Raw genomic sequence first — 16,847 nt, forward strand, 5'->3', positions numbered from 1 at the left:
GCCGTGCACAGCGCGCCCGGCACAGGAGCAGGAAGAAGTTGGCTCTGTGAGCCCCGCGGGAGGTTCTGACTGCCTTCGGGAAAAACAAACAAACAAACAAAAAAAAAAAACCAACCAAACAAAAACCTAAAACAAAACCAAATCAGGCTAACAAAAAGAAAAGGAAAAAAAAAGGAGAAAAAAAAAAGCGGAGGCAGGGAGAGAGCAAAAGAAAACAACACAAAGACCACATAACACATAGTTGCATTAGGGATGCGTAAAACAGTTCCATGTCACTCACCCAGACTTGTTTTGCAGGTATATCAGCAAATACTAGATAGAGATCTCAATAAATTGATCTGTTGTTACAAATAATTTTATTTCAAGCAGCTTCAACATGTTATCATTCTGTAGGCTCACCTTCCAACTCTGCATTAGATCAGGGAACAAATACCATCCTACATAAGTGACAAAGAGTTTTCGTACAGAACTGACAAATGAACCTCCCTTTATTGTCACCCAAGCATGTGTCACATCTTATCTGGAAATTCTCTGACAATGACCCTAGACCCAAGTCAATGTCCACAGCTTTTTCTCGGACCCCACCCAGGTCATCATTTTCTCCTCAGCCTACTTTCCCCCTCTGCCCTTGCTTTGCAAGGGAAAGAAGAGAAGGTGTACTGGCTTGAGCTTGGAGGCTGTGGCTTGTCTGCCTAGACAGCCCTCTTTGCCTGGCTAAGGGAAGGCACCAGTCAGTGCCATTTGCTCACCCAGGAATATGACAGCAAAGCTGGTAGAGCAAACAGCCTCACCAATACTTCCACAAAGCCACTCACATTAGCTGTTTTCAGTACTCAGTGCTGGCTGAGCGTTGCTAGCTCTGCTCCTCTCTTGCTAGGTCAGCCAAGAGACAAGGAAACAAAAATAAGCTCTTTCTAGCACCACCTTCCACACCAAGAAAAACATGTTTACTCCTCCCCATCCATGTGAATGCTTCTGTTTCAGGTCTTTGCCTGATGGCTTTATTCTTCCTGGAGTCCTGCTGCTGCCAGTTTTCAGGGCAGCGACTCTGCCACAGCCTCATGGACCAGCAGAGCTGGACTACCCAAGGCAAAATGAGTTTGGGGTGGCCAAAGCCAATGCCAGGTTCACCAACCTGGGCAGAGTCCTGCAGCAGGGCAGGGCAGACACCACTGATTGGACCCACGGACGCACCCAGACGAGGCGACGTGATGAACCATGTACGAGGTCCAGTATCACTACGAGGTAGTTCAGGAACGATCAGCAGGAGATGGTGCCAGGAATAGAACTGGAAACACAGGTCCAAGGTTCACCCAGGAGATGGGGCTGGAGAGAGGAACTCCTATAACATAACTGGGCAGGGACTGAAGGTGCTGGACTGAGACGAAATGGAGCTCCTGCCCCATGGGCAGGGTGTGTAACTGGGGCCCCAAAAGTACTTGTGTAAAGGTCATCAAGGCCTAGTTAGCACACCTAAACTCCAGTTCTCCTAAGCATATCAAGCGGGATTCTGAGGCAAAGTCCTTCCAGACTTGACAGCGGTGTCTCTGCCTCCTGCCCCACTTTTGGAGCCAGCCTAGGAACAGCGGAGGTACAGCGTGGCCACGCAGGCCATGGGGCTAACAGCAGAGCTCAGGAGCTTCACTAGCTCCTGGGGGAAGAGGCACTTAGACAATGTGTAGGGAGGAAATGTGTGGGAAGAAAGCATGACTAGACTGCAGAAGAGTGATGCCTAACTGAGGGGATGCTTGGGGTCCCACCACAGATGGGGAGATCCAGTGAATGTGTAGATGAGCCACCAAGGCACTCGGTCAGCAAGCTGATTTTGAAGACTTAAATGAGAGATTTCAGTAGCTCTGTCAGAATCACACTGGTATAGTGAAGCAAAAGGGATTTATAAAAGACTGGGTGCAAGGAAATTTCCTCATCCTATAAGAATTTCAGGGACTTGCAGAGGGGCAGAGGCAATTGTCTCAAGTAAAGATAATAAATACCACCTCCAAACTAAAAACCTTTTTTTTACATTTCAGTAAGGTTGAAAATGTTGGAAATATGTATAGGCTGTTTCAAACCCTTTCTCTTAACCAATTTTTTCAGAGGAAAACTACATCAAATCCACCCTCTTCTTCCAAGCGACTTTTGGTTTGACAAGTCAGCATGTTTCCTGATGGCCAAGTGTTTGCCTGGCAGACTCCGACGCTCACGTTGTCGCGAGTCGTTAACCCTCGACACCTGCACTATCCTGTGCCCATCCATCACAGTCGCAACTCAAGAGCACCTGCCCACAACAGCCGCCACGCGTGGCCCTTGCTCGCTTTCCTCCCGCAGGATCCGTGCCGCGGCTGGAGAGATGCCCCCGAGGAACCCCTCTGCCCGCACGAAGGCCCCGGCGGCACCTCCTCTCCCGCACCGCAGCGGCGGGGGGAGTCTCCGAGGGGGAGGAGCAGCGCGGGCTCCCCACGGACACCCCACCGGGAAGGCGTTCCGCGCAAGCCCGGCGGGCGGGGGAAGGAGCAAAAAGGGGTACCGGCGGTGGCAGCAGGAGGCGGCGACGGGGCGGGCAGCGGACCCGGGGCGTGGCGCGGTCCGGCGGCGCCGGGAGGCGGCTCAGTCCCCGCTGCCAGCCGAGGGCGGCCGGCCCCGCGGAGCAGCCGCCCAGCCCGGCCCGCCCCGCGCCGAAGCCGCCGGCCGGCGAGGGCGGCAGCATGAGCGGCGGGCGTAGCGGGCGATCCGCCGTGAAGATGGAGGCGCCGTTTTACCCCGAGGAAGGACTGGAGCTGCTGCCCGACTTCGTGCCGCTGCCGGGTTTCGGTACCGCCGGCGGACCTGGAGCCGATGCGGCGGCGGCGGGGCAGAAGCTGCTGCTGGGCGCCGGGAAGAAGCGAGACCTGTCGGCCGCCGCCCCCGCGCCGCTCCCGGGGCCCTTCACCCTTCGCCCGCCCGCCGGCGCCCGCGGCAGCGCGGCCGCTCTTCGCCTGCTGCCGCCGCCGCCCGCCGCCGCCGCCGCCCCGCCGCCCACCGCGGGCTCCGCGGAGCCGGGGAGCGGCGGCGGGGCGGCGGCGGCCCGCGGCGGCCCGGAGGCCGCGCTGGGGTCGGCTGCGGAGCTGCCGCTGCTGAAGCTGCCGCCGGCCGCCGACCTGGAGCAGCTGCTGATCCAGGGGGGCGCGGGCCTGGGCGCGGGCAGCCCGGGGCCAGCGGCGCCCGGGGCGGGGAGCGGCGGGGCGGCGGCGGCGGGGCCGTTCCTCTACCGGCAGCCGGTGACGCAGGAGCAGGAGGGTTTCGCCGACGGCTTCGTCAAGGCCCTGGCCGACCTGCACAAGCAGAACCAGCTCCTGGCGCCGCCGCCACCGCTGTCCGCGCCGGGACCCTGCTGCACCGCCCGCCCGGGGCCGCCGGGAGCCCCCGCCGCTGCCGCCGCCGACCCTCCGGCCGTCTACACCAACTTGAGCGGCTTCAACCCCGCGGGGCCGCTGAGCCCCTCGGGCAGCGCCTACCCCGCCGCCTCCGCCCCGCCGCCGCCGCCGCCGGGCCTGGCCTTCGGCGCGGCGGGTCTGGGGAGCGGGCGGCTGCCGCCGGCGCGGTCCCTGGAGGAGCCGCAGACGGTGCCCGAGGTGCCGCCGTCGGCGGGCGGGGAGGGCGGTAGCAGCGCGCCGACGCCGCCGTCGCTGTCGCCGCTGGACGCGGAGAGCCAGGAGCGGCTGAAAGCAGAGCGCAAGCGGCTGCGGAACCGCATCGCCGCCTCCAAGTGCCGCCGGCGGAAGCTGGAGCGCATCGCCCGGCTGGAGGAGAAGGTGAAGGCTCTCAAGGGGCAGAACGCCGAGCTGGCCGCCACCGCCAACCTCCTCCGCGCCCAGGTCACCCAGCTGCAGGGCCGCGTCCGCAGCCACCTCTCCTCGGGCTGCCACATCAACGCCGCCGGGCATCCTCCTCCCCATGCCGCCGCCCAGCCCAGGGAGGCTCCCCCCGAGGCGGCCGTCGCCGCGCCGGAGACCAGCGCCTGCTGAGGAGGGACACCCCGCCGGCCCCGGCCCCGTCCCGCCCGGGGGCACCGCGGGGCCAAGGTGCGCGCCCGCCGCCGCCCTTCTGCTGTTATTATTTTTATTATTATTATTAATTATTATTATTTATTTGCGCCCGGAGAATGCGTTTTTGCGGGAGCCGGGTGTTGCTAAGCGTTTCCCGAGATCTGTAGATGTCGCATTCAGCAGCGAGGGTCTCCGTGGGTGGTTCTGGGGCAGGTGGTTATTTTTCAGTGAAGTACTTGAGGTCTGTAGAGATTTCGGAAAATAAGAAAATTACTGTTTACAGAAAGATTCAACTTTATTTTCATGGGGGATATAAAACGTGTGTTTCCTAATACACCATACTGAACTGTATAGCAATGGATAAGCTTTTCAAACTTAAAAAAAATAGCCAGAATCATACCTTTTGAAAAGATGTGCGTGTGTATATATATATTTAAAACATAATATGGCTATGTATATTTTCTTGGTATTGATAAAGAACTTTTTTTAAAATACTGTCTTTCTCTAGAGCTTTAATTTGCCATTGAGAGTTAAGACAGCTGTGTGGGTGCTCTTGCACTTACATGGCTTTGATTTTAAAATCGAACCCTGGAGGGAAGTGATTTTTGTTGTAAATCTTAAGCAGGATGAAATGCATTGCTGACTCAGTCATATGAAAATACTTTTCTAAACTGTATGCTCCATATTTCTTCTGCCAGTGAAAACTTGGGGCATTGATAGTTATTTATTGAAACTTGAACACTTTTGGACGTTGCCTAGACCTTATTTTTCTAGATAACACGTTAGTAGAGAAAATGGTTACTTTGGCAAAAAGAGCTTTACCTTTTTTTCCCTTCACTGTGTACATTCCAGTAGTGTTTGCTCTTTACTCAGTATAGTAACCATTCAGTGCTATACAGAAAAGGGCTCAGGTTTGGGGCGGGTTAGCTGTAAAGGTGATAATTCCATTGTATTCTGTTTGAATAAATCACAGAAATATTATGGAGAAGTAGATTTATTTTTCAGTAGAAATCTGTGTATCTTGCTTCTTGGTCTACTTTGTTCTAAAGAAACTTTCTGCAATACTCTAGAGACAGAAAGAGCACTAGAATGTGAAATGTTTTTCTGGTTGGCAAGAATTGGTGTGATTTATTTCTTTGTCAAGAATTTACTAGTAGGAGAGTATAGCAAAGGAACTGTTTCCTCTGATTAGACATAATCCTCAATAAGTTTTTGAAAGCTTTAGGTCCCTTGCTCGGTACCACTGCCTACCTTGCTTCTGCTGCACCTTTTTATTTTGAGCATAGCCGCTACCGCAGCGCTGCCGAGCCCTGTACAGGCGTGGTGCAGTGGGAAGGGTCTGTCGGAGTGTGACGGTCACCCCCACCAGAAGCCCCTCGGTGCAGAGGCCGCGGGCTGGCCCCGCCGCTGGGGGAGGGCAGGGCTTCTCCTGAGCAGATCCAGCTGCAGCGCGGGGCCCTCTCCCCTCGTTGAAACTGTGCTTAAAAACTCTGCTTTAACTCAGAGGCAAATCTTACGTGGGGATATGTGTCTGTGCCAGCTGGTGAAAATGGGGAATTGTGTGAGGAGCCAAGGGGGCATAGACATCTTTCTGTGTACAGCAATTGCTCAGACCCCTTAAAGCCACTCAGGAGCTGGTAAACACCTCTTAACTTCTTCGGAAGGCTACACTTGATGATTTGAAATTCAAGAAGAGAGGGATAGACTCACATTTTTTCATGCTTTTATCGGGGATACGTGAGTGCTATCTGTTCAGAAATTTGAGCTGCAGCAATCAAGTGTATGAGCTTTTCCTCTTAGTGCATAGTCGTTCCTGGCACGTGTGAAATGACATGACAATGCATAGTAATTGTGTTATTGTAGCCGAGATGCTCTGAGGATATTTCTTTTCTTAATGCATATGCAAATTAGGTAGAAGCCATATTAATCATTGTATAACTGTTTAATCATGTCACCAGAGCCTTTTTCGGTGGTTGAAGTGATGCCTGTAACAGTACCTTCTGCTGTTAGAGTTACTAATGAGCAGATGAAACAATATTTTGATCTTAGCACAGGTTTAAAGACTTCTTAAGGGCATCCTGAACCATACAGCATGCGATCTGTAGCACTTCCTGTTATATAATAACGGGGCGAAAAATACGGTTTTTACTTTCTGGTAGTCCTCACCCTCCGTCTGCAAAGATGCTGCAAGACTGGAGAAACTGATAAAGATTTTTCTTTCCCCCCACCCTTAACATGCTTTCCCTAGTGAGAGAGGTAATGCTGCCTGGGAGATGTGAGATGCTTTACTGTAGATGTAGCAAGGTGTGGATTTTTTTTAAGGAATCCTGGGAAAAATCGTAAAAAATTACACTGTTGTTTTGGTCCCTGTGTTTGTAAATGAGTGCAGGGCTAGGTAAAGCTCTTGTGGTAGCACACAGGACAAATGCAGCCGTGCAGTACTTGTTCTTTACTTATTTTATCATTTATGGTCATAATAAATTAGCAATATGCAAGCGGAAGTGGGGGATCCATAAGACACAAGAAATCACTGCAATTCCCACTCACAGGCGGGGCTATAATGGGCTGTAGTCTAGGAGGATTGTAAAGAGCTCCCCCTTCTCAGCATGGTAGTGTTTAAGCTGGAAACCACCCCACATTACCTTGCTCCTGTTTGAACTTTCTGCAAGAGCAGTCTCACGCTCAGCCTCCCAAAGGTCTTGTGTGGCAGCTTCTTCGATAGCCTGCTCTGTGTTCTAGCTGACATCTGTTAGGTGGTAGAAGTGCTGACAGAACTGCCCTTTTACCCTCATGAGAGGCTACTAGTGTGGCCTGCAGCTCTAGCTCTGTGCCAGAGGTTACTATTCTGGTAGTAGGGTTGCCAAAAGGAAAAAAAAAATGTGTTCTTTAGAGTGACAGGTTACCTTCATAAATGCCTTCTTTTATCTGGTATTTGGGCTAAGACAGAGGATCTAACACTGACATGACGAAAATTTGAGAATAGTGTTGGGGTGGTTGGTTGTTTTTCCCTATTGATTCTGATAAAGGTTGCTTTATCTATAGCAGATATTCGAGTGGAAAGCCTAAGCACCTAGCAGTTTAAACCAATATAAAAAGACTCAGGAGTGCTTAAGTGCTGCAGCTGTCATACTTGATTGTTCTTGTCTTCTAAAATGTATCAGTGCTCAGACTTCTGGCTCTGCAGTGTTCCTAAATCTTTCAATATGGCTTCTCTATTTTGTCTGCCTTTTTTCTTCAGTTTGTGGCTGAATGTCTATTTCTTGTAGGTTTTGATTTTCTGCCTAAAACTTTGGTCACTGTGAGATGCTAAAAGATAGATACTGGGTAAAAAAATTTCCAGACTGTTTATATAATTTCTATCCATGTAGCTCATTTTCAGTAACTGGCAGCAAGTTGGCTCTGTGTCACTGTGAAGGGAAAAAAAAAAAAAAAAGGCCCTAACAATCCTCACAAACAAAACACTTTATGTTCACTGTAATCTTAGCACTTTTTAGCATTTTTCTTCGTCCTTCAAAAGTACCATGCTTTGTTATACTCGCGCACACTACTCGCTTGTCCTTGCAAAGAAGATTCTCGCTGCATGACTTGATTTGCAGGCTACCCCGATGCCCTTCTGATCCGGTTTTGCATTCCAGATGTGGACCCATAACAAACAAACACCCCTCTTTGTTTCTTTGCCCTAGGTGTAATCTGTGCTCTGGAGGTTTCGCAGTCTCTTCCTTTGTCTGTGTCGGGTGGTGGATGCTTGCTTCTGTGCACATCTCGCTAGCTGACGTCTTGGTTTAGGTGCAAAGTGCCTTCTTATTTAGGTGCTACAGCAAAATAGCTTTGATTTATGTATGGCTTTCATTTGTTTGAATTGTTATCAGATCTTTTCTGTCTTGGGGAGGAGGAGGAGGAGGAGGAGGAGGAGGAGGAATGGTTTTGGTAAGGGAAGTCTTGTTCACCCCTTCCTTGGGCAGAGGGTGGAGCTCCTGTCAGATATGCCCCCACTTGCTGTGAGTGCAAGGAAAGTACTCTGCCAGGACTGCCTCAAGTGATGGCATTGCTAAGAAACGTGGTTGGTTTGGTCTACAGCATAGAACAGGTAGTGAAGTCTGTCAGTATCACAAGGTCTCCAGATAGGTCTGGATTGTCAGCGAGGGGTTCTTACAACTTTCACTGTGGCTCCAGGTCAAGCCCATTTGTCATGCTTAGAGACCAATTCCCAAAACACAAGTACTTTGCACACTTTGAAAAGCCTAGATGTTTGGGGGTAGTAAGTCCTGAGCATGGAGAGGAGTGATTCTGATGGTGATAGCAATGATTTCTGTCATGAGCCGTTGATGATCTTACAAGATCTAAATATCTCTACAGATTTGGACTCTTCACTGCATGTCAGTAGTCACTGCTGACCTTACCACAATTCTCCATTGTCTTGGTTTGTATTTGTGTCTTTACTGAAGGAATAGTCATGAGGCATCCTTTGTTCATTTAAATATCTGATTGACTGTGTCTGTTTCACCTTTGACAAGGGAGTGATCTCCCCAAGTTAAGCCCTGAGGCATTCTGCTGTTTGCAGCTCCTAAAGTGGAAATTCATTTGGCAACTAATTTTCAATCAGTTATATAGCTCATTGATGCTTTCCAGAGTACTGTATGGTATTGTTTGATGGTGTTGAAGTACAGATGTATGCTACGTCTGAATTACTAGTTGTGCTGAAAATAGTGTCTTGGCTGCCATTACCAGAGTCTTGGCTATTGGAATCTAGCAGCTTCTTAGAGAAAAGTTTTCTATATCTGAGATTAATATGCAAGAAAAAAACCCCCACCATCTGATTCTTCATTCTTCATAAGTCATTCTTCAACACATTTTATGTGTCCTGCTTCTGGAGTGCAAGTTAAAAAAGAAAAAGCGATGTGTTACGTTTTTGTTTATTCATATGTGCAGCTGTAGCTGCTGCTGGATAATTTTGCCCTTTCCTTACTTGATTCTCCTAGTGTCTATGTTTAGCAAGTAGACAAACTGGAGTATGACATATCCTTTTACATATTTGATTTGTAGAAAACCACTTCCATTTTTCCAGTATTTTGTTTGAAGTTTTATTGTAAGAATGAGCTTTGAAGAGTTCTCAGTCTGTTTTGACACTCGTTGGTTGCTTCTTTTGATCAGTACTGTGTGCAGTGACTGCACATAGTCCAGCAGAGTTAGACAGTAAAATCTGTCAGTAAATCACCTTTTTCAACATTTGGCAAACCTTTATCAGCAGAAAAAGTCTTGGACAGAAAGCTTTCACAGTGCATAATAATCATGCAAATGTTAGCTGATCCTTCTCATGCCACAGTCACTTGCTGTGGGGTTGCAGGGTTTACTGTACCTGATGCAGTATGATAAATGTTCCTGTGACAAAGTGCAGAATCTAAAGTTTGTAGGAAACGTGTTAATCTTGCTGCACATGGTGCAACTTTACTGTGAAGGTGTTGATGAATTAAATCTGAATATATGGAGACTCAGGCCATTATGGTACATTATGAGAGACAAGAGGTTGTAGTAATTTGTAATTACTCCTGTCCACTGTTTCCAAGATCTGTCTCTTTTTATCCTATGAAGTGGCTTGCAGCCGTTTGTGCTGTGAAACTTCTCTCCTCAGTAACTTGAAGGCGGGACAGAAGCAACTTCTCCACAAAGTGGTCATGTGTGACAAGCTAAATGTAGGTTTCTGAGAAACACTACAACAGTGAGTGCACAGTGGAGACCCTGCTGCTCTTGTCTGTGTGTTGCTAAAAGGGTCTAGAAATGTATACACATAATTCGTAACAAGAGCAACTTTCAGAGACTCCATCCCCTTGCCTTGCTGCAGGCATTGATCCTTGCTGCTTGCTTAAGTCTGGAAACACATTTTCCTAAGCTATTGCATACCTGAAGGTTTGCTTTCAATATAGTCACAAACCGGATCTCTGCTTGGATGTTGAAACAGTTGGCTGCATGTGGGTCAATCAGAATGCCTTGCTCTAGTTGCATTTGCAGGGCCCTGCTGATGAAACAGTGGTGGGGAGAGGAAGGAAGCCAGTCTAGAATCTGTGTCTTCACATCAATGCAACTTTTGGTTGAGTTGTCTTGACAAAAGTGTTATACTGATGTAAAAACACTGAATCTTGGTCTTGTGTCTGCAGGGGACATGAGTTCTTGTGCTGGAGTTCTGCTTTGGGTGGTATCCTCTCAAGTCAGTGAGGACTAACTGAAGAAACAGCAAATCCAACCTTTATGAACTAATTCTTCTGAAGCACACAGACACCTGCAAACACATGTCAAGACGTTATGCATGGATACCAGCATGCATAGAGAAAGGCATGGCCACATAAAGGAACTGTGATTTTCCTTAGCTGCAGCAGTACACGATGGGGGTTTTCATATTCTTTTGTTGTGGTCGAGTTGTTCCAGAAGAAAACTAAGCTGCATTTCTGTCTGTGATTACAATGTGATTTTTTTTTTTAGATTTCCAGTCATATCAGAGGACTGTCAAATCTTGCAATGCTAAGTTAACACAAAAAGATAATTTTGAAGTCACATTTAGCCTTAATGTTTTCTGAAGTGCTGCAGTTTGTGTGTAGTAGTTTACTATAAAGTGAAGGGACGGTTATTATAAATAACATTTGTAAGGGAGTCGCCCTGAAAAATTACCTATCTGCCATTTGCTTTTTTGTGCACTATCAAAAAGTCTGTATCCATAGTGTAGCTAGCTGTAAATTGAGTTTTGCTCTGAGTTTCTAGTACTAGTAACAAACATAGTCTGCAATAGTTTAAGGAGTATATATTCTGGCTAAATGGCTTTCCTGAAAGAATTATAGTTTCTGTAGGAATGCTTTGAAGTGATGGTTGGGTATGAAGCCTTGCTAACATGGAGATAATAGATATGACCAGTTCACTGTGCACTAATACACTGCTGGATTCTGATATTTAGCACACTGCTGATAAGATTTACTACTGCTGTTACTTACTGGTTAAGACCTAGTTATGGGTGGAATTGTAAGCCACCTAAATAAGGTCCGTACAGTCCGGAGAGCTGTGTCACTGGAGGTCAGTAACAGACCCTCCATCCCATCCCAAGGGAAAAAAAAAAAAGTCTTTGGTTGCAGTCTGTTTGTTTTGGTTTTGCAAGTTCAGTTACTTTTCTAGATTAAGTCCTACTTCACTCTTCCCTCAAAATCTATTTAAATAAATTTTAAAACCTTTCTGCTTAGTACCTTGAAGCATCTCTTGCAACTGTTCCGTTACATTCAGTGGCAACTGTGCAATTGTGGTATTAGTTCTGTGATAGATGGAGAAAGCTGAGGCTGTTAACAGTCAGGCTTCTCACTGGATCCTGAACATGTTAAAAATCATGACCAGTAACTTGAACTCTGAGGAGCTGTTTGGTATCATTTTTTTGTGCTCTTCAGAAAGCGTCCCGCTGCCCTCAGGGATGTGTGTCCCTCCTGCCTCATATGGAAAATTGACCTTTAAAAATTAAGTCTTATAAATAAATAAATAAATAAATTCTGGTACATGCTGAGCAGTTTGAAAGATAACACATTGAGCTTGACAATCTTTCCCATACCTCTCTTTCATAAATTTCCTGATTTTCTTGTAATGCAGGACATAAGCAATGAGGTGGCATAGAATAAAGTTAGTGCACTGTTCCAGAGAATGTGTTTAGGATACCCTCCTTTTTCCCTAGTAACTGCTATGGAAAGATAGCAGTAGAAGATACTGAAATAAAATTTGCCCTTCTCATGAGTAGGTTGAACTCTTGTTCAGAGGTTGAACGCTTGTTTTTTTCCAACTCTTACCATTCTGTCTTTTAATATTCTTATTGGTAGGGTGACAGAAATAGCGAGAAAATGCTAACCAATAATTGGGAAATTATATATTCTTGTTATATATAATATGTCACGTAAGCTATGGCCATTAGTAGCTAGGACACCTATTTACAAGTCTGCTGGATGACACCTTCAGAATTGAGAATTCCTAAAATACAGCCTAAGTGTCATTACCAGTCCAAACCATTTTCTGCCAGTTACTAGAATGGTATTGTAAATCCTTGTGATTTTTGAAAGTCTTTGTGTACACCCTAGTGAAATCACAGCACAAGCTGATATGTCTGTGGTGTTTTTGTGATATGATATCACTTTCCCAGCAGGTCAAAGGTGTCTAATAAAGTTTACTTCTTTATTTCTTTCCCTATTGATAATAGTTAGAGATGCTAGTTGGACGAATCAGCAACAATAAGGAAAAAAAAAAAAAAAGGAATCCAAGGAAGAAATAGTATTTATCTCTGAAACACTATATAATGGTAATACTTATTGTATGTTTAAGTGTCAGATAATTAAGCTTGCTCTTCAGAATGCTTTTTAAGTTATTTTGTTAGGTTATTAGTGCTTAAGTTACATATCTTCTTTGGAAACTGTGCCCCTCCCTGTTTGGCCTGGTGACTGGTGATTTCACACTTAGCCTTATTTGTTTAAAGCCATAGCAACCACCATGCTGAAATGTCATCAAGTAAAGCCCAGGTCTGAATGCTGACTGATGATGCAAAGCTCTGCTCTCTAATAAAATGCGGCCCGTGAAGGACGAGCTCCAAAAGGCAGCTACGCCCTGTCTTCAAGCATTTGCTCTAATTTCAAGGCTTTGCCATGTGGTGTTGCTCAACGTGTAGCAAAACAAGTTCTTGCAAGCCCCTTGAGCATTCCTCTGAATGTAACAGATTAGATATTCAGGCTTCGTTAACTCTTCCTCCTCCCCACCTCCCCGAGGAAAAGAAAAACCAACAGGACCAAACCGAAACAAAGAAAAAAAACCCAACAAAACCACCAAAACAAACCTAAACCTGGAAGGAAAGGCCCAACACAGGTAAATCTTGGAGAATTGTTTTGCTTTGTTGCAAAGTGCTGTTAATTGCAGAGACACTTAGCGCAGTTCTAACATCTGAGCCGTCAATCCAAACACTGATTTTGCTTTAGTTGCACTTTGCTACTTTGTAGGGTACAAAGGGAAGTGAATAAGTGTTGCAATATGGTATTGTGCAATTCCTGCCTTTTAAATAGAGAATGATCGGCAAGTCTGCATAGGCCTCTCACCCACCAAAATTTGGCCACTGATTTTTGCCACTCCCACTCTTTTTAATCGGGAATGGGTTTACTGGCTTCTTAAGGTCACCAGGAGAGAAGGGTAGACATGTTAAGAGAGGGCAGTATCAGGGCTATTCTGCTGTGAAAGACCCTGAGCCTCCTGGGCCTTAAAACTCAGATCTGTTTGATTAGTTCTAGTTTATTATGTCTGGAGGTAATTTTTAGGCTCCCTATGTAGGCACTTAACAGGAAAGGTGGCTGGGTTTGTATTGCTGAATAAGTCTTTGGTGAAGTAGCTTTTCAGCTTTCTGTGTTTTTCCATCTGTGGAGTACAACATCCTTCCAGGGCAGTTTCTCTTTTCTGGAGTGGCTCATATAAAGCTGGCTTGTTGTTCCTGCAGTTTCTGCCTAGACTGAAAAATCTCTCTGAGGTTTAGGAGGCTGCACATGTGCCCTTGTTGTGTGGTGTTTGAGGTGGCATGTTTGTATGACTCAAAATAGAACCCCTGAAAAAGGAGGAGCTCTGGCTAGGTGCAACCTGAAATCCATCCTTCTTTGAGCAGTGTGTCTTTCTGCTCAGTTGAACAGAGCAACTAACTCCCATGAAATAAAGGAGGAGAGAGCTCTTGGGGAGTGACCCAGCTTCGAAAATGCTTGGTGTTTTCTGGTTCTTGCTGACCTTCCATGATGCAGAAAACACTTAATGGTCTGCAGTACTATAATCACAACACCCTGCAATATCGTGAGCTGGGGCTGCTGCTAGTATCGTGCAAGTTCTGTCGTCCTCACTGGGATTTGTGCCACATGATAATTAACAGACCAAGTGATTTCCTGAAAATGCAAAGAGGCCCCTCCCTGCTGCATCACGACAAGCATCTCCAAGCTCTCTTTTTGTCCAAAAGGAGAAGTGTGAGCAAACTTCTACAGCTCTTCTATCCAAACTGGTTCTTCATAGTGGCATGAAGGCGTGGCGCTGAAACCTTCCTCTTCAGGGTAGCTGTTCAAAATGAAAGGTGGAGGCAGAGCAGTTCAGATTTGGCTTTGCTCTTCCAGCAGCTTACTTGCTGGAAGCTGGGGGGTGGGTGTCTGCCTGCATCTTTTCCTGGGTTTTTGCAAGTTGGGTTTATGTGAACCTTCTTATTCTGCCTTATTAAATTAGCTGGCACAGAGGAAGCCTCTGAGAAACCCTTTAAAAATCTCTGCTTTTGGAAGAATATTGTAAGATTACAGCATGTGAATAGATTTAAAAGACCAACCAAACAAACAAAAACCACAAAAGCAGCCCAAAACAGACAACAAAACAAATAACCTTCATTTGGATACAATAGATCTTTTTATACCTGATTAATTTTGGGAAGTCTTCAGTCAGGTGTGCTAGCAAGGACATTGCACACAGATGGAGATGATAGCGAAACAAAATTTAGTAGCCACACATTTGCTGGATTTGGTCAGGAGAGATTTTCAAGAACACTTCTGAGACCTTTTTTCTGATGTGGTGATTTTTTTTTTTTTTAATGTAAAAAAGCTACAGGGCTTAATAGTATACAACTGAGGATTATGTCCATAGTAATTTTTTTACGTTACTTTTGCAAACTGTGTAGTATTATATTAAAAATACTTATTTCTGAGACAAAGTGGATAATATTGGCATCTTGCACTTGTTTAAATGTAAAACTTTTTCTTAATTTAGTGATGTGCTTAGGAGAATACTGTAACTTACTGAATATACAACGATGATAACTGTGTTTACAATAATTTTCAAATTCCTACTGTTCAGTGGTAGCCAACTTGTTTAGGAATTAAAAGTAAGGCATACTGCAATTGGCAATCTTGGAAAAATTAACTCAATGCTGCTACCACTAAATACTGTGGGATGGATAACGTGGGTTTAAATGGCAGGAGGATTGTATTCCAAGCCTCTGTCTTAAGTACTTATGACTAAAAGGCGACTTGCCTTGTGCTCATTTATGTATCCCTGTGTGTAGTACATCAGTTAGAAATCTGTTAATGATTGATTTGTAACATTAGAACCTTTATGGAGATCACAGTAGGGGTTTTGTTTGTTTTTGTTTGTGAACAGACACTTAGACATTTTGGAATGTATAACATTGATCCTTGTGCTGGAATTGTTTACATGCAAAAGGTATTTATGATTTTTTGCAAACTGCAATGTGCAATTTTGTACATGTGTTTTAAACTAAAGAGTTTATAAGGAAGATATTGTATGTACAGTACTTGGACATGAGTATTATTTCTTTGATATAAATATCTAGAGGAAAATTAAAATTGCTTTATATTCATATTTTTGGCTGTGTTTTTTATTATTTTAGCAAGAAATCTGAAGTTAGCTTAAGACATAGTTGACATTTTGTTGGAAAATCCAAGAAGAATTTTTTGATCTGGGCTTTTAAAAAATATTTTAAAATCATGTTTAATGCACTACTTCTTTTCATTGTGTCAACATTTTGAAGTGCAAGGAGGGAGGAATTTCTTCTTGTAAGAATGCTGCTCTTTGGGGTAACTTCCCTATGTGCTAGAACAGTTGCAAATCAAAAAGTAAACCTTTAAAAATGGCAAAATTGGATAGGAGACCGATATCACCACCAACTCTGGTGATATCAGATTTCAGGCTCTTACTAGGAAAAGCTGACTGGAGTTGTCAGCCCTGTGGAACAGAACTCCAGTTACCCATGTCTTGACTTTTCTGTTTCAACAGAAAAACCTTTTTGCCAGTTAAACTGTTCTGACCCACATCTGGAATAAATCTGTTGAAATAAGGCAATTCTTTTTCTTTCCCACGATCACTCTTGTGCACATTGATACATCTTGGCGTATTCCCGAAGGAGAGCTACTCAGTAAACATCACCACGTGCTAAAAACACTTCTGAAAGCTCCCCTGCTCTGGGAAGGCGGCCCTGCCTTCTGGATACATCCTTCCAAAGCAGTGATGATGGGACGGACTGAGTGCCAAGCCCCACCAAGAGTGCTCCAAGGATGCCAATTTCGAGTGAGAGCTGAGAAACTCGGCAGTGCTGGTGACGTTGGCTACTCCAGCTCACATGCTGGCACACAGCTGGACCCTGACCATTCTCTAGAGTGCACGGGTTCCAGATCTGGCACTGAGGGCACAGTAGAGAGAACGTTTTGTTCTGGTTTAGGATAGGAATGCTAGGATTTCAGGAACACGACAAAGTTGGAGGGGTGGGAGGGGAAGAGCAGAGAAGGAAGCTGTGAGCACACTGTAGTTCAGGCTGTTGTATGTTGGCACTTAGGGTTTAAGAACACATAATCAGCTTGGTGTGTGATTTCTGTGACTTCTAAGTGTCAACTGTGCATCCTCCAGTGCTCTGGGAGTTACTTGATGCTTTTTAATCTCTGTGTTGTGCATGGCTGCAGGCCGTGTTTCACATGTCCTTGTCAGACCATTCTTTGCAGATTTCTGCTCTACTCAAGACAGATTTCTTCCTGTGAGAGTCTGTAGCACTATTGCAATAGTCTTGATGCTTTTCAGATTAATTGCAGACAACAAGATGATGAGAGCCTTTAATGATTTGAGAGATGTTTGGAGGTATTTTTAATTTTTTATGTCAATTTGAACTTCAGAGCATAGTTCCATGGAAAAGTGTTTTGAAGATGTGGTGTAGGAACCAGTCTTCTTGTTCTCTTTAAGCTTTGAGTTCCTCTGGCTTTAAGTGCCTCAGAATGGTGCCTCCAGAAGTGCTCAGGGAGGAGATAA

The 16,847-nt window shown here is 45.7% G+C and overlaps 1 protein-coding gene across 1 annotated transcript; it reads left to right on the top strand.

Moving 5' to 3' along the window:
• Window positions 1-2,705: 2,705 nt before the first annotated feature.
• LOC108500986 (transcription factor jun-D-like) lies at window positions 2,706-4,004 on the top strand. The gene has a single exon (XM_017822448.1). It carries the CDS (start codon window positions 2,706-2,708, stop codon window positions 4,002-4,004), a length of 1,299 nt encoding a protein of 432 aa, XP_017677937.1.
• The last annotated feature ends 12,843 nt before the right edge of the window (window positions 4,005-16,847 follow it).

This window comes from Lepidothrix coronata, unplaced genomic scaffold (genome assembly GCF_001604755.1).
Source record: "Lepidothrix coronata isolate B3197 unplaced genomic scaffold, Lepidothrix_coronata-1.0 Scaffold98, whole genome shotgun sequence".
Lineage (NCBI taxonomy): Eukaryota > Metazoa > Chordata > Aves > Passeriformes > Pipridae > Lepidothrix > Lepidothrix coronata.